Source organism: Folsomia candida, unplaced genomic scaffold, assembly GCF_002217175.1.
Source record: "Folsomia candida strain VU population unplaced genomic scaffold, ASM221717v1 Fcan01_Sc002, whole genome shotgun sequence".
NCBI lineage: Eukaryota > Metazoa > Arthropoda > Collembola > Entomobryomorpha > Isotomidae > Folsomia > Folsomia candida.
This window is the reverse complement of record NW_019091194.1, coordinates 17722899-17743780: the sequence shown is the minus strand read 5'-3', so window position 1 is coordinate 17743780 and position 20882 is coordinate 17722899. Positions and strand designations below refer to the sequence as shown.

The 20882-nt window shown below is 41.0% G+C and overlaps 6 protein-coding genes across 6 annotated transcripts; 2 read left to right on the top strand and 4 right to left on the bottom strand.

Moving 5' to 3' along the window:
• Positions 1-112: 112 nt before the first annotated feature.
• On the bottom strand, positions 113-1238 carry LOC118432931. Its single transcript, XM_035848432.1, has 3 exons — positions 900-1238; positions 750-836; positions 113-675 (listed from the first exon to the last, which is right to left on the bottom strand). The coding sequence occupies exons 1-3, from the start codon at positions 1221-1223 to the stop codon at positions 217-219; spliced, it is 870 nt and encodes a 289-aa protein (XP_035704325.1). The 5' UTR covers positions 1224-1238; the 3' UTR covers positions 113-216.
• Positions 1239-1249: 11 nt separating this feature from the next.
• On the bottom strand, positions 1250-2359 carry LOC110843555 (ubiquitin carboxyl-terminal hydrolase 26). Its single transcript, XM_035847658.1, has 3 exons — positions 2197-2359; positions 1308-2119; positions 1250-1261 (listed from the first exon to the last, which is right to left on the bottom strand). The coding sequence occupies exons 1-3, from the start codon at positions 2357-2359 to the stop codon at positions 1250-1252; spliced, it is 987 nt and encodes a 328-aa protein (XP_035703551.1).
• A 693-nt stretch (positions 2360-3052) lies between these two features.
• On the top strand, positions 3053-6730 carry LOC110843967 (glucose dehydrogenase [FAD, quinone]). The gene is made up of 16 exons (XM_022090038.2): positions 3053-3261; positions 3340-3489; positions 3568-3661; positions 3718-3823; positions 3936-4008; positions 4126-4171; positions 4234-4269; positions 4346-4377; positions 4465-4596; positions 4677-4798; positions 4855-5025; positions 5095-5139; positions 5468-5569; positions 5644-6028; positions 6182-6480; positions 6555-6730. Exons 1-16 carry the CDS (start codon positions 3225-3227, stop codon positions 6588-6590), a joined length of 1866 nt encoding a protein of 621 aa, XP_021945730.2. The 5' UTR covers positions 3053-3224; the 3' UTR covers positions 6591-6730.
• A 1909-nt stretch (positions 6731-8639) lies between these two features.
• On the top strand, positions 8640-10733 carry LOC110843048 (inositol hexakisphosphate kinase 1). Its single transcript, XM_022088960.2, has 6 exons — positions 8640-9115; positions 9193-9351; positions 9415-9527; positions 9614-9900; positions 9965-10140; positions 10255-10733. The coding sequence occupies exons 1-6, from the start codon at positions 9032-9034 to the stop codon at positions 10690-10692; spliced, it is 1257 nt and encodes a 418-aa protein (XP_021944652.1). The 5' UTR covers positions 8640-9031; the 3' UTR covers positions 10693-10733.
• Positions 10734-10836: 103 nt separating this feature from the next.
• Positions 10837-13907, bottom strand: LOC110843049 (coiled-coil domain-containing protein 85C-B). The gene is made up of 6 exons (XM_022088961.2): positions 12342-13907; positions 12009-12260; positions 11723-11951; positions 11527-11646; positions 11388-11446; positions 10837-11313 (listed from the first exon to the last, which is right to left on the bottom strand). Exons 1-6 carry the CDS (start codon positions 12669-12671, stop codon positions 11275-11277), a joined length of 1029 nt encoding a protein of 342 aa, XP_021944653.1. The 5' UTR covers positions 12672-13907; the 3' UTR covers positions 10837-11274.
• Positions 13908-14058: 151 nt separating this feature from the next.
• Positions 14059-18333, bottom strand: LOC110843771 (mitochondrial basic amino acids transporter). The gene is made up of 7 exons (XM_022089803.2): positions 17129-18333; positions 17001-17044; positions 16371-16454; positions 15937-16291; positions 15810-15863; positions 15406-15667; positions 14059-15311 (listed from the first exon to the last, which is right to left on the bottom strand). Exons 1-7 carry the CDS (start codon positions 17160-17162, stop codon positions 14633-14635), a joined length of 1512 nt encoding a protein of 503 aa, XP_021945495.1. The 5' UTR covers positions 17163-18333; the 3' UTR covers positions 14059-14632.
• Positions 18334-20882: the final 2549 nt, after the last annotated feature.

The following is a 20882-nucleotide window of genomic DNA, read 5'->3' as shown; positions in this document are numbered from 1 at the left end:
AGCGTGGCATGCTCTATATGGGTGCATGGATGGATGTTGGTCTGGTGGGGAAAGACTCGGGAACAGCGGTATTGTATTATACATATTTAGTTCGGCAGTGCAAAAAACAGGATGACGTCATACATGTCGCCAAATCTTTGGCTATTTATGTATGCAATTTTTGAAGCGTATACATTTTTTTATATTTCTAAAGCATGCAATTTATTCCTAGGGCAATTATTGGTCGTCATAATGGTCCATGTCAGGAGTCCAGACTTGAATTTCAGCGTCAGGTATAATTCCATGATCGGAAATTGACTTGTCCAGGTCTAGCAGCTTCACCCCGTTGAACTCGATCGAAATTTCTTGCCAGCTTCTGTCCAGAATTAGACCGAGCTGGTACACCAGCCATTGAAGCGTCCTGCCGCCCTCGACGAGAAGAGGACTCCCATTTTGGCGAGGCTTTTTATTATCTCCTCCAGCCACCTTTGCCAAGCGTACGTTGATGGAAAACTCTTGGTCTTTCTTATCATTAGAAATGCCTTCAATTTCAACGTCTGTGTCCATTTGCTCCAACTCGTCCGATTTTCTTTGTTGTTCGGCTAACTTTTTTCTCATGAGGTCCACGCACGGTCGGCAAAGGTTTCGACCAACAAGTAAATCTGGTCCACCACCAAAAACTTCGTAGATTTTCGCCTGATTATAGGAAACAATTTAATTTTGTAGATTAGATAGATCAGATTTTTTCAATTAAAATTAGCATTCCGTACAGCAATTTTTGGGGGGACGACCCTATACGCCACGGTGGTTGGATTGGGTTTAGGAGGAGCGACCTTCCCATGAACACACATGATGCTCTTAAAGAGGGAGAAAAGTTAAGACTTGTACAAGTTATTTCAAAATCTGTTAAACTCGATTACCTGATTGTTGACAGGAATCAGGTCTCCTGGAAAGTCAATGCTTCTTAAAAATTCACGAATCCAACAGTTTGAGAAGAAGTAGTAGTCTCGCACTGGACCAATTTTAGGCGTGGATGCTACAAGATTAATCAGGTTGTAACGCTGGATAAAATTATGGTGAGCAGCTTTCTTCTTGGCAAGAAGCAACTCGTCCTCTTCCTCCACCTCAGTCTTGAGACGAGCCTCGATTGCGGAGTTAGACGTGGTCAGGTCATTGTCCGGGAAGGCTGTCAAAACTAGCTGTCGGATGTAGATGACCATGTAAACATTGTCCGATGCGTTCATCCCGTCCTCCTCTGCGTCCCACTGGTTCAAACTTGCATCTGAAAATTGGTGCCAAGTGCCGGTCGTGTGGTTCCTTATCCTCACGACAAAGTGACCGCAGTCAGCTCTTGACCCAGTGTGGACTAAGGCAGCGAATGCAGTGTATTTGTTATTCTCTGTCGAGTCTCCCTCCTTGAGTTCCAGGTATGGCGTAAAGTCAATCACGTCGGGGAAGTTGAAGGAGCTCTGGATCTTTATGTTTCTCTGGGCCGTGGGACAGTACCGATAGCGGTTGACCTCAAACTGGAGGACGGGTGGGAAGGTGAGAAACTGCAGTGTGCGACTCGCCTCCACCCCCAACTCACAACTTTCGCAACGATACTCCAACTTTTCCTCCTCCAGCTTTTCCCCCAAGGCTTGCTGCAGACTGTCGCAAGGGTTGAGACGGATGATGGAGTAGTTCTCCTTAACTACGGCAGTCTCCTGACAGCTCAAGCATTTCCGCTCGTACTGGAGGGAACCGTTGAGATTGGTGTCGAAAATGGTCCTCAGAGTGGCGTCACTCTCACTCAAAAAGTCGGTGAGTTTGAGTGCAAATTCCTGTGCGTCATGCTCATCGGTCTGATTCATATCCAGTGTTGCGTACAGTTCTGCGGGATCGATGGCTTTGAAAATGGAGAATTTAAGACGAGCAAACATCTTCTGCAAGGCCAGGATAACTTTCTTGCCCGGGTTCTCAGTTTCAGCTGCTATGGACAAAATTGCCCGTCGAAAGATCGGGTTGTGAAACCATGACTGGAGAGTGGAGTTGGCATAACACGTTCGCCCGTGGTTGATAAGGCCAGACAACTCTCCAGAATTTCGAATTCCGAGAATGTTGGTCTTATACTTTGGGTCATCCTCCTCAATCAGTCGACCTGATTGAATTTGTCATTTTTTAGCAACGCAGTGCATATGTATGTATCTAATACGTGGTAAGTAAGTTAATATGTACTTTGTGGTATCTTGAGCCACTTTGCACACCCCATGTTCCTGATCAAAAATGGGTTACAAATCGTTCCACCCTCATTTTCCAGCGGCTCTCTGGGCGTATCCTCGCTGAGGACATATGCCTGAAGCACCACTTCTTCAGTGATAGTTGGGTCAGTATCTCCCATTTTAGATTCAAATTTGTTCTTAGTAAAGATCAAAACTTTTAGCATCAAATAATAAATCTGCTTGAGAATTAGAGGGTTTGATCCATGCCTGTGGATTATCTTATCCACGATTGCTTGACTACTGTATCTAGGTAACATTAGTCGCCCTTGTGACGAAGTGTCGAATAATCTTGCTCCTCGTGTGCCATTCCACATTACCTTTGGGGTCCGTCCATCCCATTTGGATCGTGAGGCAGATACGGCCTCATCTAGCTTTCATAAAAGTCAATGCTTACAGATATGTGTACCTATGAGGATAAGACTTTATGCTTCTGTAGTGCATTTGTATGTACATAAATCCTGCTCATAACATGTCAGTGGAACTCTAACTGCCCCTGATGAGTGATGATGAATGAATTATGACTAAAAATAACTTTTCGTAGTATCTATCCGATTCCGGGTTATGGATAAAAGGTACATGACGCTGATTATAAAGTAGAATTTCTGGAAAAATTCTCGCTGCGCGACATGGGCCAAAACAATATTGTTACACATCTCGGACGGAGTTATTATAGAGTCAATTATATTCAGATGTGGTACCCAATCAGCGTTGGAACATGCTGAGAGCAGAAGAACAATGGGCCCTCACACCTGCTCCGCTCATATACAGTGTCTGCTATAATTGCTAATCAAGCAATAAGACGGTGGTTCATGGTTTTGTTACATTTTGGACGTCACGGCCCAATGGTTCATTAAACTCATCATCCCGTCCGCTCATATAGCCACCAAAATTCCAACTCGTATTACTATTCAGAGTCACTGCTTTTGAACTATCCCGTTACTCACTTTTTGCTAGGAGCATAGTTTTCCACAACCCTCCTTCGCGATGTTGCCCACCCCCGCGCCCGTGGACCCCTTCGCGGGTATTGCACATGTCACCAAACTCTGTATTTCTCACGCTCCAGTTACATAACCAGTTTGCTATTTATTTTGGTTTGTAGGGATCACCATTGGAGTCCTAACCACAGTTTTGGCATCGCTCAGTGTGCATCTCTCAAGTTGGTCCAACTTTGACAGGGTTTCAGATGCTCTGGGCAGCTCGGCCGTAACGTTTTGGGGTCAAGAGGAAGACCACTTTGACTTTATCATTGGTAATTCTTGTTCTTATATAAGAATCGCGCCCCCATGATGCATTAATAAATGGACGACTCTTTGGTGCACGTGTATAGTTGGAGGTGGGAGTGGCGGGGGGACCGTGGCTGCCCGACTGTCGGAACAGTTTTCAGTGCTCTTGCTGGAGGCAGGGGGAGAAATGAACGATTGGTTAGTTGGAGGTACACAAAAAATGGGTCAGTTAGTAACGCTTGCTTTCTCCACAGGCAACAAATTCCTGCCATGTCGCTCCTCATGCTGAGCTACCCTGAGATTGACTGGAATCACAAAACGGTGTCGCAGAAACACTGTTGTTGGGCTCTGCCAAGAAATGTACGATGCTCGTGATGCTAAGTGACTTTGTATTATTACAAAGTCATCATTACTATTACACGTTCTGTGGGACGTGAAAGTGAAATTAATTCGTCATCATTGATGTATTTAGAAGAGCCACTGGAGCCAAGGGAAGGGTTTAGGAGGAACAGCCAACCTCAACTTCCTTATCCAATCACGCGGAGGTAAGACTTTGAGTTGTTGTGTAAAATGTTATGAGGTTACAGGAAGTTAGGGTGTCAACATGTACGTCGTGCAGAGCGTATTAAGTTGCCACCAAACGTTAATCTTTCTTTCAACAGCTCCCAAGGACTTTGATAACTGGGCAGAAATACTCGGTGATCCCAGGTTCGATGTCAAACCATGATCCGCGTGAAGTAATTGTTAACCTAATCTTTTTTTCTTCATAGCTGGACTTACGATGCGCTCCTCCCGTACTTTAAGAAGTATGTAAAGCTCATAGAATTTCCTTCACTTTGAAAATAATTCATTGTTATTGGATAACACGTGCTTCAATTTCAGATCGGAGAATTATGAAGGCCGTTGGGAAAATAGTGCGTGTAGCGCTTTCACTTCATCATCAAAATAAATCTCAACAAAAACAAAATCGAATTTGTGAATTTGTTCATGTTGATTTGTAGATGGCCAACATGGGAAAGGGGGTGAAATTACGATTAGGCAACCGGACTATGTCGGAATGGCTGAAATATTTGTAGAAGCGGCGCAAGAACTTGGTTATCCACGAACAGATTTGAATGGCAAATACACGGACGGTATGTGAGACAATTATAAGTGTTTTGTCAATTAAGTAGTTTACCTACTACTACTAAATATTTATGAATGGAATACTTAGGTTTCGACGTCATTTTCTACCCTATCAAGAACGGGCGTCGTTTTGGCGTTTACGGAGCAATGATCAATTCCGTTCGAACCAGGCCATCTCTCACTATACGGAAATTCTCCCTTGTCAAAAAGGTGCGAACAGCATATTTTTTTCTCCTAGTTTTGAACAATGAAAATGCTCGTTACAGATTCTGATTGACAACAATAATCGCGCTTATGGGGTCGAGTACGAGCGTCATGGGCATGAAAAGAGGGCGTACTCCAACAAGGAGGTCATCGTGTCTGCTGGTGCCATGAACTCACCGAAACTGCTCTTGCTCTCAGGAATTGGACCCAAAGATCATTTGGACTCTTTGAATGTGAGTGCTTAAAAAAATTATAAATGTACCAGTGCAAATTAAAATACCGATTTTTGTACGAATCGTTAGATTCCCGTTAAGCAGGATTTACCAGGCGTGGGTCAAAACCTTCAGGTATAAAATGTTATGACCAGAAATACTGGTATAATAATTTATTACTTCGCGAGTATGACAATTTGAGTATGAAAGTTTTCTTATTCTGCTTTCTCCGCCCTGCTTTCTGTTTTCTTCTCGCTAATTTCCCTTGAGCGTGAGATGCGGAGGAAATTTTGCAAAATAACTCCGTTTACGAGATTAAAGTAAATATGTGTTAAGTATTAATATTTGTTTTTTGTGTATATTTCTGGACATGTGTATTTACTATGTATGTGTATTAATACTTTCTCCAAACGGGAATCTTATGCTTTCACCGCAGTTTAAAACTATTATTAATTTGATGTAGGATCACATGAGCACTTATCTTGGCCCCTTCTTTGTTGATCAACCTGTCTCATTCTCGATTGAACGGGATGTCATCAATTCCCAATCGATTGCAGAATACTTGGTAAAACATAGATCGGGACTACTGCCCTTGAGGGAGATACAGTTACTGACTTACTTTTTCTCCTGGTTGGATAGGTTCACGGGACGGGTGTGCTGACCACAACGGGCACCCAAGCCATGGGTTTTTATGCGACGAAATACGCCAAGCAGAATAACGAGAGCGACTGGCCGGACATTCAAACAATTATGATTGGAGTTTCTGTGGGGGAAAATTTTGCGAGTGACATTGCTCGTGGATTTGGGCTAAAGCATGGGCTCCTCACGCGATACTACAAGCACGCCGTGGGTCGAGATTCCTTCATGCAAATCGTCTCCCTTGGTCGACCCCTCGCTCGGGGTTACATCCAGCTGAAGAGCAATGACCCCACCGCACCCCTCATCATCCAACCCAACTACTTTGAGGATCAACGAGATGTCGACGTCCTCGTGGATGGGCTGAAGATTGCTGTGAACATTGTGGGTGAGTGGGGATGATGCAATTAGCAAAATGAATTTATTACGAAATTGCTAATTCAAATTCCCTAGTCTTAAATCTGCCTTGCTTTCCTTTCTTTCTTCATTCTCCAATTCCATGCCAAAAAGTAATTACCTTCGTGCATTCGTATACTCACAGAAAATTCGACAGCATTCCAACAAGTTGGGGGTAGGTTCACGGACCAAGTTTTCCCCGGATGTGAAAACGTCCGCTTCAGAAGTGACGCCTACTGGGAATGCTACGCCCGACATTTGTCCATAACTCTGCATCACATTGTGGGATCTTGCTCCATGGGAAGGGCGGATAACCCATATTCCGTCGTGGACTCCCAACTCCGTGTTTATGGGATTCAGTACCTTCGAGTCATGGACGCCAGCGTGATGCCCGTTGTTCCAGTCGGAAATACCAACTCTCCGACCATTGTCATTGCAGAAAAGGTATATTTGCTTCATTGTAAAATGTTTCCCTATATTAATTTGTATTATATATTTTCTCTGATTTCGACTTTTAGGGAGCTGACATGATTACAAAATACTGGAAGCCTTAACCCCTCCCAAAGAAAGATGTGCAGTAACTAATTAATTTATTTGCAGAATAATAAATGTAATTTAACTCGGGAATGAATGCACATGTATTGAAACCAAATGAAGAAATAAACTCTATAATTTTGGACGGTTTAGAAAAATATGTAGCCACATTTATTTGCATATTGACATTCTTTTGAGATACAGCATCTATCTTTTATGGTCTTTTGTGACCTCTGTGGCGTTGGTGTTCAACTATTTAATCCACTTCGCCCCACACACCAAAATGGCAAAAAGAGATGTATTGTAATCTGTACAACGGGACACCGGTTGAAAGTGAGTTGGATGAACAAGCTGACACGTCACTGGCTGATGCAATGACCATGTCGAGAAAATTATGAGTTGAGATAAATTTTCAATTTATAAATTATAATCTTAGAAATATTCGTAAAATATGTGTATGATTTTGACTTGATTTGTTGATTAATCCTGTATTAGCGTACATGATAAGTGAATGATCCTCTCATGCTAAAGAGGTTACGAGCAAGTAAGCAAAGCAAGTGCGATTCATTCGAGAATCCCACTTGATGACGGAAAGGTTGATTTTCTTCTCTGCTCAATAAATTTGTGTCGCCACATATTTTGGAAATTAATTGAGTTTTTGCGGACATTTCCTCAACCCATTTCAAGTTTTGAGAAAGGTAAGCTTGGTAGAAGTTAAGTACAATATTTACAATAAGTGTCCTTCCTTGTTTACTTTCAAATTGTATTTGAGAAATTGTGAAATTTGGTTTTAATTATTATTAGATGAAAGATTGTGTTAGAATTTTTCCATGAATAACCAAATATTAAAAGTTTTATACAATTTCATTTCTGGCAAAAGCAAAAGGTTAATGGATTCTCAATTTTCACTAACTTTAAGGAATGGTTTCAACTTTCACCGTACTTTCTATATTTACTAACTTTCTATACTAACGGACTCCTTATGCTAATAATAATTTTGCTTCTTGTTTAGTTTCGAGACCTCAACCAACGTCATGGATCAAGTCATGTCCTTTGTCGAGCCTGGGCGTCAATTCGCCAAGGATTCTCTTCGGCTGGTGAAACGTTGCACAAAGCCGGACCGAAAGGAATTTCAGAAAATCGCAATGGGTGAGTCTTTCGTATTTGATTTAGTAGAACAATTAAATTCTCTTATTTATTTGTAAATCAAATAAATTTGTGTTACAGCCACCGCGATCGGTTTCTGCATCATGGGTTTCATCGGATTTTTCGTCAAACTCATTCACATCCCCATCAACAACATTATTGTAGGATCATAATTATTCCACCTCTCAACGCTATTACTTACAATCCAAATTCTAATGTAATTATTATTATTATCTGATACATCTTGTTAAGACTATTGTTCTACCCCAGTATATATAAATACTACTACTAGTTTATAAGCATCAATCCTCTCCTCTACATTTTTAAGCAGAGTCAGAGCTGGAAAACGGAATGTCTCGTAAATAAATATCACTGAAAAATTATGTAGTCAAAAAGTCAATCTCAATCTATGGAAAATCAATTGGTCTTTATTTTTGTGAAAGAGAACGTTATTGTAGCGAGCAGGTATTAACTGTTTACTCATAAAATATGCGAAGCAACGACCGTTTAATAAATTGTTAAATTGTGGGTGACTTTGACATTTAAAAAGTGATTGTGTTTAGTTCAAACGAGTAATTAATTAATGCATGCAGGTTTCCACAAAGATGCGGTGGCTAAATTATATCAGCGTATTATAGTGTACACAATCAAATTACAAGAAGCAGTCGTCATCTTTTTTTTGTTCTCGAATGTCATTAAGATTCGATGAAGCGTATATTTGATTGTTGTTGTTGTCGTCATATTCACTGTTTAGTCAGCATAAATGATTCTGTGTGGTGTGATTGCGTGTTTCGTCCTCGGTTCGTGAAGAACGGCATGTTTTTCTTCATTATTTATTGCTTTTAAATGTTGATTGGTGAGACCCATATCATTTGCATGATATACATTTTATTAACTCAATGTTTTTGTCCTGATTCTCTTCATTGCCAACTATTCTAATTCTGCATTGATCTGATTCTGTTCCAAATAATCCTCTTATTCGCATGCTCCTCTCGGGTTTATACAAGCTTTACACGCTTATCGTCCTATCTCAGTCAGGAGGAGCATCATAAATACTTATATTAAGTCTAGACCACAACAAAAACAGTTCAATGCGAACACAGAAGTGTAATTATTCGACTCTGACGCTGTTGTTGGTAAAATATTATTATAAGAGTGTACAGCAAAGTGGTGGGCCTCGCTCACTTCCGAGCTGAATTTCGCTGCGTGCACTACCAAATCAAAGTAGTTTCATCACTTGTACAATTAACCGATATCAAAGAGACAGAATTGTTCCAACTAAAATTGTTTGAAAATTGCTGATCGCTCACCCACAATGCTACCAATCGGGACAACTTGCGTACTTCAGACTCAACACGATGAGAAAGTTGAGACAGAATTCTCACTCACCCAAATTGAGGTATAGTGTACTCATATCCGTCTTACTCTAACAATCTCACAATATTTTAAGCACAATGAGAAATTATTGGGTCACAGTTGGAACCTTTTCTCCATCAAGTGGGGGGCCACTCGTCCATTTTTATTTTGGACGAAGGAACAATTTGTAAACCTCTAATTGCGAGAGAACTACAGTTTTATGAGCTGATGCCGACCTGTCTCAAACCATTCACGCCAGAATATCGGGGTGTCATTCAAGTAAATAAGTAATAGAATACCCACAGTTGACCACCTTAACTTACTCCTCGTGTGTTAATGCAGGTGCGTTTCGTGGAAGACTCGGATGGGTACATTCGAGTGGATGCATACGCACCGAAATCAATTTCTACAAATCAATTGCATGAGTCCACCACAAAAAGACGGGGACGAAATCGGTACGCAGTATAAAAAATATTTTGAAAAGATTAATAATTTCTGGTTGTTCTGTAAATTAATGTGGTAAGTGATTTGCATGCTGCAGACGTATCCGACTCAAGAAATCTGGCAGCATTGACATTCAAACCGACTTTGGCAATAGTAAAGAAAGCTTATTGAAGAAAGCGGATCTGGATTTAAGTCAGGATGGGAATCTGGCGAGTGCATTGGAGAGACGTCCTTCCGTCTCCTTATCAATTCCAATGACCAGCGGGAGTAGTAATAGTAGCAGCAGTTGTAGGACCCCTCCCACCGAAATTCTCCACAATCCATGGGCAGTTCAATGTCAGAAAAGCCAGCTTAGCAAACTCAAGAGTCAGAACCATCCTCAAAGTAAGGTAGCATATCTTAAGACGCTTTTTATTGACCTTGAGTAAATTATTTCTGACGACGCCAGACTTTCTCCTGCTGGAAAACATAACTCGAAGATTTGAACATCCTTGTGTCCTTGACTTAAAAATGGGCACTCGACAATATGGCGATGATGCATCTGAGGATAAAATACGCAGTAAAAGTGCAAAAGCTGGAAACTCAACAAGTGTGCATCTGGGGGTCAGGATTTGTGGAATGCAGGTGCGATAACGTAAACTATTGTGACAATGTATATACACACATTTGGAAGATACATAATTGGCAGCTGCTAGAAAACAATCCCTACAAACCTCGCACCTTAATTAACTTTTGCAGGTGTACCAAACTTTATCGAGTAGTTTTGTTTGTCAAGACAAATATTATGGGCAGAAACTGAACGTGTCCGGCTTCCATGATGGATTGACACAGTTTCTGAGCAATGGTCACCGGCTCAGAGTTGACGCTCTCAACACATTGTTGGGCAAGTTAAGAGAGCTTCGCCAAGTGCTGCTGACTCTGGACACGTTCAGATTCTACACGAGTTCCCTTCTCCTTGCTTACGAGGGCCGGGACGACGATGTCGATGATGGCGTGAATAACTCATCGGGCATGATCGTCGATGTCGAGGTAGCAATGATCGACTTTGCTCATTCCACGTACTCCGAACTGGACAAAAAGAAACATGAAGGACCAGATGCTGGCTACATTTTCGGGTTGAACAATCTAATCTCTACATTGGAACAAATTTCTGATGAGAATATAAATAGCAAATAAGTGTAACATGTTTTTGTTTCAATAAACATTATTTAACATGATTTGTCCAGTTTGTCGGTTTTGTGGTTTCGGTTTGAGTAAAGTGAAGCTCAAGTTTATGTATGATGGTCAACAAAATACATGCATAAAAACAAATTTTCCATATCAGTTTTTATCCGCTGACCGACAACATTGTCGGTGCTTATTTATATAACGCACTGACAGTCAATACAAAAATACGAGCTTATCTAACAAAGTTAGGTTAATATTTCATCGGGCAATAATTTTGCAATCATATAAGTAGGCATTTACTCCCATGTATGTATACTAATTACTAATACTACTCTCGTCTGAACATGTACAAGTACATAACATATACATATACTTGCATGTATGCATATATGTGTGTAGGTGTATTCCTGCAATGCTACATGCATTCCAATAATAAATACTGACAACAATTATGATACAATTAGCCAGATATATTTAGTCAAAGAGGAAACAGCTCGATATTTCCAAACACCTTTTGTCCTCATGTAAACGACTGATGAAATATTTTGTACATCTTCCTTCGTACCTCCTTTAATACGGATGAAAAATGGATCAAAGTTTCGGATTGTCTTCTAACTTTTTCCAAACAACCTGGAGAGACATTTGGTTTAAATAAATAAATTGATTAAATGCATAATGAATTTATAATAAATGTGAGCACATACATTGCACATTTGTCGCACGAGTGCTTTCTCCTGGTCACCAATGTCGTTGTCTTCGAGCCCTAAATAGGCAGGCAGGCATAAAATTACCCTATTATGTAAATGTCCATGTAATACCACAATTGATTTGTAGAGTAATTACCTTGGCACACTTGCAATACTTGCAATGCGTTTAGGACAGATTCAGGACAGTTGACGGTTTCCTGTTTTTCCAGCTCGTTAACCCGAGTTTCCAGCCTTTTCACATACTCCACAATTTGACCTAATGAAATATGGTTTTAGTGAAATTATGAGGTTTCAGCCGCGAGTAAAATTGGCTGGGATTGGATGCAACGTACTGCTGAGATTTCTTTCTCGGGTAAAGTCCTCCCGATCCAAGAGATTTCCTTGTGTGCTGCTGGAGGACGAATTATTGCTGAGGGTCGAGTCGTTGGTGAGATTGCATTGATGGTAATCTTCCGTGGGGTTGGTCGAGCTGCTCCCGTCCCCGTCATCTCGGCGGAATGCAGCCCCACATTGCCCACACGAATTTTGGGACCGCTCCTCGTCCAAGTAGAGACACAACTCCTGCAAATACAGAATATCTCTACAATCTGCAAAAATTTAACCAACTGTTCAACACACTTTTAGCTCCTGGTTGTCCGTGACCAATTGGTGTTGCTTCAAGTCTAGATCTCTAAGTTTGGATTGATATGCAGCCACTTCTTGTCGCATCACGGAGGCCGTGTATCGCCCAAATCGTTGCCATTCCCTCGCCAACTTGCGACCTTTTTGTCGATCATCATCAAGAAAGCAGCAAAGGTCGCGTAGTTCCGCGTTGTCCTCTTCAAGTCGGGCAATGGTCGTTCGCATTTGAGCAATTTCTACAGTTTGACCCTGGAACAACAAGATTTGCATTTTACTCCTGTAACACTGGATGTGAATTTTGTCAGCATAAATAAATAAATAAATAAAGACCTGGATCCGGTGATTTGCCTCTCTGATCATGTGATTGTGGTCTGATGCTAATTTGATTAGGTCGGATTCGAGCTTTCTCACTCGCGTGACCAGGTCGGGATGGGTTAGCCGGGACACGTCCGTGGGACGAACGGGTTTCACAGTGAGATCATTTGCACTGCTCGTACTGCTGGAACTGGAATGTGAGCCGCTGTGCGTTGGCAGTGGGGCCACAGAAAGTCCCGGATTTTGTGGTTGTCCTCCTACATTTATGGCATTCGGGTTGACCGACATGGTCATTGGGTGTCGAAATTCTGTGCTGGGAGTTTGACTCGACCCCTGGTGAGACATTTTTGGGAGAGAAAGTGCACGCTTGCTTTTCACCGACGAACCATACTAATAAATAGCTTCACCACTCAATATTAACCAGGCACCGTATTCATTTGTTTATTTATTCCAGTACACGTAATGCTGATAGTTAGTGGTTGGTGGGTGGATGTTAACGAACTTTTTACTGGACGACACTAATTGCGTGTAACAAGTACCAATTACACCGTGTAAAAAAATGTAACGCTCTAATTTACTGATTTCACTCGAACCCGATATTACTGACAACCTAAGAGTTTGTCATTTTATTGGCTTGACCCAGTCACAAAGAATTCTTACTGAACATCTAAAATCGTCATGCTCCTGCTCCAGCCAGATTAGACAAATAAGTGATTAAGCAGATCTCCTGCTACAGAAGCGTAGAGGAGCCAGAGAAAAGAAAGGTACCCGACCATGAATGTACATAAAGTGCATTTGGTTTGTGTGTAGCACGATAATAATAATATGATGAGTAAATCCAACTCTATTTTATTTGAATATAAAGCGATGATGATGCTGATGCTGATTGTCTTTCTTGGGCATATGCTGCTGTGACCAAAAGTTTAAGAAGGGAGCAGCAGGCAAGTCGTCCATTGCATCTCAAAATCTCATTGGCTATGCTTTACTTGGTTAAATCAGGTATAACAAGTGGTGGAATAAAAGTTGTGGCATGCACATGGGTTAATTCACTTCTCATTGTTAGTGCAGTGCTTGGTAAAGTATGTAACATGCACAGGAACATGAACGATTCAGTCAAAATATGTGCAACGCATACATCTTAAATTACGTACTTTTTTGCTCATTATTCCGGAAGTGCGAGTCTTTTAACTCTCGATTTGTGAAAACTAGCTTTTCCATAGTGTTGATTTTTCTTACGGTCCAATCAATGTTTTTGAATGCACCCTCGAAATATTTTCCCTGGTGGCACAGGTGAGAACGCCAAGCAAAAGCTGATTGAAAAGATGCCTATTTTCTCTCCTGGCCTGCTCCAAGAATCGTCTTTCTGTGGCTGGACTCGTAGATGAAGAGGTGAGGAGCTCTCATCATGAGGTACAAATACTCATGGCGTGCAGTGAATTCCGAGAGGATGGCTATATGCACTGCACGCTGTTATTATGCATGATGCATCTCTTAGGAATTTCAGTAAAGGTGAGAGGCAGTCTTCGAATAAAGCTCTGAGGAGGTAATTGTGGTGGAGCACGGAATATCTGCACGAGTTATGTCACAGGGAAAGGAGTTCTCATAAGCTGAAGCAGCAACAGGAAATGAATTTATGGGATGCACGGGTTAATTGCCAGGAGTAATTCTCACCCTTCAAGACCATGACATGACGAATTTTTTGGACAGAAAGTGCTGTTCCAGGCTAGAGAACTTCTGAAAGGAAGTCATTTTTATTGTTTCCACGAGCTTTTGATTTCAGTGTTTTTGGAGTTGCTTATAGATTTGCTTTCCTGCAGGTGTTTATTTTATTCGGATTTCTTGTGCTTATTTATCATCAAGCTTTTTGGCATCATCACATCATCAATATTTTTGACAATTTTTAAGTGAAATTACATAATTTAACTTATTCATAAAAGAGCAAAACACTTTTATACGATTTAGAGAACTGCATGCCTCCATGTATGTAAATGAGATTTACACAAATAAATGTTGCATACAAATCACGTAAAAAAACAGCGTTTTGTTTTACAAAATATCTTAATGGTACGTAAGTAAGTAGCAGCAAATAACACAATATGCTAATTAGCTCGGAACAAGTTTGATGAAAGTCCCGTCCGAAAATTAGAATTTCGTAAGTCGTATACTCAGCAGCACACCTGCGTCAACTGCGTGGCATCAATGTGCTCTCTCGAGCATAAAAATAAGCTTACATAATGGATTCACTTTACTACCTTCGTATATATTTAAATCGTCTGGGAAAGGAAAAAAGTGTTGTTGTCGTCTCTTCAATTGAGACAAACGCAGTGTTCGTCCCAACACGAGCAAAGTTTAATTCTGGGAAGGAAATTGTCCCAAAAGTGAAGGATGAAGGACTGCAATCTGCACACCAGGTTTAGGATGAGAATGGTTCGAGATCCATCATCCGTGACGAAAAAACTGCTGGGATCGTGTCCTCCTGCACCCCCAACAACCTCAACGTCTTCCTCTTGGCTCAACTTTTGCTGCTGCTGGAATTCCTCTCCCACACTACCAGCTTGGACCACTTTGAGAGGAAGTGGACCGGTTGGCTTCGATGTATCCGGATTAGATGGGGTCAAATTCCTGATCAAGATTTCTCTCTCCGCCTCTGCCTTCGCCTGTTCCGTGACTCTCTCGTTTCGAAATGCTTCCGAGAACTTCTCTCGAATGAGGCCATTCTGCTCTTCACTGCCCTGCTTGCCGCTGCTCAGGCTTTCGTAAAAGTTGAAATAATGTTGCGAGTTGAGTCCATATTTTGTACTGAGGTTGAGGCAACTGGAGGCGAGTGAAAAGTTGGCACTGTCGCCATTCGTGGTACTGGAAAGGTAGTAATGTGGCAGGGGAAGTCTTAACGACCCTTCGAAGGTCTTGGCGGATTCACTGAGAATGTCCTTGATGTACTCTCGCCCATCCTCCACGCTGTCAATCCGGTTGCTTTCAGCCCATCTGGAATAAGAGGAAGGGAGATTAAATCACGTGGCCTGGCTTCATTATATAAAGAAAATTTGAAATAAAAATAGATTTGGAATAAGTTTGAAACCTCATGATCCACGTGACGACGGTGAAGGTGGCCGCGTTGGTGGGGAAAGCACGGATGACGGTGGAGACGAGACCACGGGAGAAAGCCGAGTAGCCTTCCGCCTGGTACGTCTTCTTGAGACAGTCAATGGCTCCGCTGTACTTGCCACTCACGTCGGACTGCAGCCTGGTTTTGACCACGTCAATTGGGAACGTGACGATCCAGGACATCACGCCGGCTAGCCCGCCAGCCATCATCATTCCAAAAGTGCCCACTTCTTGACCTGCGAGAGGAGTTGTTTCGTGACTTTGGCATTGGGGACAAATGCGCTCATTATTTCACTCATCCAATCATCAACAAAAGCAACATACTGCCGTTCACCCAAATCATGAACCCAAAAAGCTTTGCCATCACAATGTACTCACTTCGAGTGGTGAGGGCCTCATATGTGGCAAAGTATGTTCCGAATCCTGGGATTTCTGGAATTTGTTAACAAATTTATTAAGAGATCGTGATAAAAAAGAGTAAAGTAAATTCCTGTGACTTATTTACCTCGGGCTACGGTCACACCCCATCCCTTAAATACTCCGCGTATGAGGCCACCCTCCTTCTGGTAGATGGATCGCAACACTTCCATCGAGCTGGGGGCTTTGTTTGGGGAGGAGGTGCTTGGGGTGGCCTGAGACTCGTTGACCTGCATTCTCGTCTTGACCAGTTCCATTGGGGACGCGATGAAGGACTGCACTGCCCCTGACACGGAACCAGCAGCGAAATGCGCCCATAGCGCTCCATGTCCGGGTTCTCCGTGAACGTAGGGTCGCAAAGAACCGTAGACTCCAAAAATTAAGGCGTTTACTCCAGCAACTCCGAAAAGGGGGGAACTGATTCCTTTGTACAAACCTCGTGACTGAATAAATACAAAACCTTGTTGAGTTTATGAATGATTTTTTTTTCTGTGCGTATTTATTTATTTTTGGCTAGCTTACGCCTTCGTGTTTCACAATAGTTCTGAGACAGTCAAAGGTTCCTTTGTATTTTATGTTGTCTGAACTTTGAATCTGCAGGCGGACCTAAAAATGCATCAAAATACTTAATACAAATTCCAATAAGAATTATTCCATGGGGTTAATTTTCCATCCAATAATTAATAAGTAATTCTTCATTCAATAAAAAAAGTTTCCGAAAACAACAACAAATTCACAAGGGATCAGTTGGGGAAAGTGAGACGGTGATGATACGCATTACGTAACTATTATGGAATAAATTGAGATAAGAAAGCCAAAAGTGTCATTTATATGTATTGGAAGATCAACGTGCATGCCTGTGCAAATAAGATTTCTCAACCCACACCATGAAACGAGTCGCTTGACGTAAGAGAGGAATAAATAACAGATTCCGAATGTAGTGTGTCTTATTATGCGATAAGCACTGTGTCCATGCTGACCACTCATGATGACCAAGTGCTCTTGGCTACATGGACTGCGATACAATATCCGTGTATACTTATGAATGAGCTTTGACTTTGAATTGGCACTTTTCAATGGGTTCTCAGACCAACTTTTTATCCATGTTCTTCACCAGGTTTTATTTGCTTAATAGTGAAAAATGATGCTCACTTTTACAGTATCCAGAGGATGTCCCACGATAACCCCGGCAGCACCTAAAAAGTTTTTATAAAAAAATTATGAAACAAATTTTCTAAAGTTGGTTAAAAAATCGCTTAAAGATTAATGTGCCAATTTACCCCCCACACATCCGGCCAAGAAATCCAGTGACATGGCGATGATTAACAATTATATACTAAGTTGCTTAACTATTTCCACTGGTAATAAATATTTGCTAACAATTAGAAGAACTATTGGTTAACTATTGATATGTTGGGTTAGGTTTTAAAATGGATTAGATCAGATTAGAAGACTTGGTTCAGAGGTACCAAAACATTGAGATAAGATATTCCATAAATCCCATTTGAACTTTGTAGTGGATGCACATCTTGTCTCCCACTCTACGACTTAATTCTGATCTTATGATTTAATTCACATGAAGGCGACGACTTAAAAAAATAAATGCCTCTCGATGACTTGAACGTATTTTGACTGATAATATGTGGTAACTACTTGTTCTTAACTATACATAAAATTTGTTATGTCTTCTTCCTTCCTAGGCAGTTGGTTGAGATGGTACCGTTGTTGATACTGACGAGGAGGTCTCGACGAAGGGTTGTTGATTAATAATAATAATAATATTCCTACTCAGTTGCTGTTGACTTTGAGTCATCTGAGGAAAAGTGAGCCTTCAGAGGTTTGTGAGAAGGACTCTTCCTCCACACAATTTCGAGAGGAAAATCTGCAGACGTTGTGCAGAAAAGTCAGATTGAAGGTAAGCTCAAATTTGAGCTTGGGAGGAGGAGGATCCTTTTCCATTTAAAATCAATTTCGCCACGACAGACACGACTGAAATGGTGAAACGACGTAGGATGCAACGACCAACACCGAAGGACGAGCAATTCTTGATCTTGGTCAGTGCACTGTTTATTAATTGTCGTGGTGGCTGAATCAAAGGAGAGCAACAACGTTCCTGCTGCTGCTTGTCTAAAACTTTCCACGCACCGTTTATGCTCGTGTGTGTATTTTGTAAATTTTGGGTTGTGAAATCAGCCTTTAAATTTTGTTTATTTTTCCAGAGTTGATTCAGATTCGATTCAGTTTTGTTTTGTTTGTGTGGTGAATGAAAGGATGGAAAAGTTCCAAATTATTTACTACACATTAAGGTGTTGGTGTTGGTTCGTTGCTGAAATGGGGCTGACCGTAGCCTCTAAAGTTGAGTGAGAACTGATCTTACTTGGATTACTCGGGGTCGGTTTTAAAGGTTCTTAATGCAAAATGATCCTGATCGGAATGATATGACTTTTGTGGACGTAATCGACTTGAAGAATTATGTACGTACGTAGTAACCAGTTAGCAGCAGAGGTATGAATGCAGAGCTGGAAATCCACGACAAGACGCAAAGTCAAAAATGATCGAAGGTGTCCAAATCCAAAGGGTTCAAAGTTCGAAGTTTGTGTAAGTTGTTGAAAGCAAGTAAGATCCGCCATGGTTGACCAGTAGCAGTCACTAATGGCCAAGTCATTTTAATTAGTGCTTATACCACTAATACTGAGGATGAGTCTAACACGTAATGCGAGCCAAACTGTGACTGTGCTACCCCATCGAAGTCAAAACGAATGCATGAAATATATTATTATTATTATTATGATTTCAGTGAAATAATATCAAAATCCGTATCAAATGTCATACAAAATATGTAGAATGCTTCTGTCACGTGACACCCTCATTATTTTTATTCCTTGTACAAACAACTATAAATGTAAAACTCGGAAACTTATAAATTATTCTTGCAACCTGCCACTCGTTGCATGAAGCAATTAAATATTACAGAGGTACATAATGTTTACACGTATTGAGCCGAATTCTTTGTTACACTGCGTCGCCTCCGTTTGGGGAGCCCCTTGTAACGTTGACCAAAATCACTACGTCCACCTAATGTACATATGCACAGAATTATATAGTGGTGTGAAAATGAATGGAATTTTATGTATTCTTAATTCGTTCTTCGTATATACATAATACAACATGCGACTCGTCCATGCAATTCTTGCCTAGCTGCCTAATTTCTCTATCCTATAAACTTATCTGAATGAAGGTTGTCCAAAGACGGAGGCAGGGTCGGTCGGTCTGGAGAAACTCGATGGGAATTAATATGCGTTCATTGCAACGTAAGAGTTAACCAATCCTCTAAAAAACTGCGAGTTTATTTTATACAAAGCAAACATCTGTTTCAATCTTTGCCAATTTTTTGTCAACAGAATATTCCATATGGACAATAAATAAATGGACTTCATACGTATTTCCGTATTGAACAAAATACAAATATTTCAGAAATATTATTATTTAGGGAGCGAAAATTCATTTTGCATGAGAACCTCCTTCTGTCACTGACGCGTACAGTTGTTGCAGATGGGATTGCTTGGTTCTTGGGGTGCAATTTCGGTGAGTACTGGACCAATCAGGACAGGACCAGATTCTTCTGCAATGTCGAGTTACATAGCGTTAAATTTATCCCCAGCCCAAGTTGACTCATGGATCTTGGCTTTTACTTTTAATTAGATTGAGCAAGTCTCCGCAGGTTTATTTCCAGTTAATGACTGGCCTTTGGAATCCTTATTTTATTTCGAAAAAATATTTCACCGTTCCAATAAAATCATTAGTGTTAGTGAAGAGTTAGGGTAAATGATCATTTTATTTTGAGATAGCGGTGGTGAGAATGACATCACGGAAATAAATAGTGGCATGACTATGGACGTCAATATTGCTCGTTGTTTTTCAATTATTGTGTTTGTAGGTACGCAGGTTGAAACCCGTTTTAAAATTTGAATAATATTGTTCCAAACAAAATTTTCTTGGTGTGTGCAAGTGGTTTGTGGTTTGTGCTTGTACCCCTCAGGTCAAGGAACGGTCAATCAATGCACGTTCCCTTTTTTGCTAGGCGATGCCTATGTACACACAGTTCGAGTACGCGGACCAAGTCAAAACACATCATACGTATTTATTGTATTCATTATGTTTGGGAGTTTTGTATTGATACCGTCACCCGATGCGAACTCATAACTGGGCCTACGTATGCACTAAACATGTAATTTTCAGTCCTGAATTTTACCAAAAAAATGGTCCTATTGATAAAATTAATGCTTTGGCATCGTAATATGTCGTCTCTTTTTAACAGTATTGGTCAAGTCCAGCACAGGCAGTTAAGTGGTCGACTTATCAAGCGTTTCTCGGCCGTAGAACGCAGAAGTATTTCTATGAACAAATAGACTTGAAATACACATATAGGTTGTGCATCTTATAGATAAATAGGTGGCCTTATCAGCCCACAGATCATTGACAGTCCGTAGATGAAGATTTGGTTGTCCAACCTTCAGAACTCTAGCCCACGGAAAATTTACATGCACGTTATCTTTACACGTACGCCTTCTGCACATTGCTTAATTGTGCAAGCTCTCTGGCATCCACGCTCTCGATTCCGGATCATCAGCTCAGATTCCTCTCTTTCTCAGATGACGCTGGATGATGAATCAAAGTCAATTACTTGCTGAACAGTTTTTGAGTATTTTTATACCAAGTGGTTGCTCTGATTAGCTATTTATGCGGGGAGAAAGGTTATCAAAAGAAAAGTCATAAACATTAGCACAAAATCAGGCAGCTAAAGGAAGAACGAGCTAATCTACGCAAAAACATCAAGACAAGTTTCACAAATATGACCAATTTTTGTTCAGTTGATGAGAAAATCTGGCATCACTTTTGCTCGAGATGACCGCTCCCGTTGGGCAAACCAAACAAACCTGGCAGAAAACCTAATTTATTACATGTGATGTCAAGTCTGCATAATAATCTGTCATACGTAAGTTTGACGGCTATTGCGACACAGCGTGTCAATTT

What these genes read in the sequence shown, in the direction of transcription:
- LOC110843048 (XM_022088960.2), top strand. Translation starts at nt 9,032, where the DNA reads ATGCTACCAATCGGGACAACTTGCGTACTTCAGACTCAACACGATGAG. An exon ending in TCTCACTCACCCAAATTGAG is followed by an intron (nt 9,116 to 9,192) that starts GTATAGTGTACT and finishes ATTGGGTCACAG; the next exon opens with TTGGAACCTTTTCTCCATCA. An exon ending in AATATCGGGGTGTCATTCAA is followed by an intron (nt 9,352 to 9,414) that starts GTAAATAAGTAA and finishes GTGTTAATGCAG; the next exon opens with GTGCGTTTCGTGGAAGACTC.
- LOC110843771 (XM_022089803.2), bottom strand. Translation starts at nt 17,162, where the DNA reads ATGTCACTGGATTTCTTGGCCGGATGTGTGGGGG. An exon ending in CTTGGCCGGATGTGTGGGGG is followed by an intron (nt 17,045 to 17,128) that starts GTAAATTGGCAC and finishes AAAACTTTTTAG; the next exon opens with GTGCTGCCGGGGTTATCGTG. An exon ending in GTCGTCACGTGGATCATGAG is followed by an intron (nt 15,312 to 15,405) that starts GTTTCAAACTTA and finishes CTCTTATTCCAG; the next exon opens with ATGGGCTGAAAGCAACCGGA.
- LOC110843967 (XM_022090038.2), top strand. Translation starts at nt 3,225, where the DNA reads ATGTTGCCCACCCCCGCGCCCGTGGACCCCTTCGCGG. An exon ending in GGGGGAGAAATGAACGATTG is followed by an intron (nt 3,662 to 3,717) that starts GTTAGTTGGAGG and finishes CTTTCTCCACAG; the next exon opens with GCAACAAATTCCTGCCATGT. An exon ending in GTTGGGCTCTGCCAAGAAAT is followed by an intron (nt 3,824 to 3,935) that starts GTACGATGCTCG and finishes TGATGTATTTAG; the next exon opens with AAGAGCCACTGGAGCCAAGG.
- LOC110843555 (XM_035847658.1), bottom strand. Translation starts at nt 2,359, where the DNA reads ATGGGAGATACTGACCCAACTATCACTGAAGAAGTGGTGCTTCAGGCA. An exon ending in GTGGCTCAAGATACCACAAA is followed by an intron (nt 2,120 to 2,196) that starts GTACATATTAAC and finishes AAATTCAATCAG; the next exon opens with GTCGACTGATTGAGGAGGAT.
- LOC110843049 (XM_022088961.2), bottom strand. Translation starts at nt 12,671, where the DNA reads ATGTCTCACCAGGGGTCGAGTCAAACTCCCAGCACAGAATTTCGACAC. An exon ending in CGGACAACCAGGAGCTAAAA is followed by an intron (nt 11,952 to 12,008) that starts GTGTGTTGAACA and finishes CTGTATTTGCAG; the next exon opens with GAGTTGTGTCTCTACTTGGA. An exon ending in TCGTGCGACAAATGTGCAAT is followed by an intron (nt 11,314 to 11,387) that starts GTATGTGCTCAC and finishes ATGTCTCTCCAG; the next exon opens with GTTGTTTGGAAAAAGTTAGA.
- LOC118432931 (XM_035848432.1), bottom strand. Translation starts at nt 1,223, where the DNA reads ATGAACGCATCGGACAATGTTTACATGGTCATCTACATCCGACAGCTA. An exon ending in TGATTCCTGTCAACAATCAG is followed by an intron (nt 837 to 899) that starts GTAATCGAGTTT and finishes TCCCTCTTTAAG; the next exon opens with AGCATCATGTGTGTTCATGG. An exon ending in TCGTCCCCCCAAAAATTGCT is followed by an intron (nt 676 to 749) that starts GTACGGAATGCT and finishes TCCTATAATCAG; the next exon opens with GCGAAAATCTACGAAGTTTT.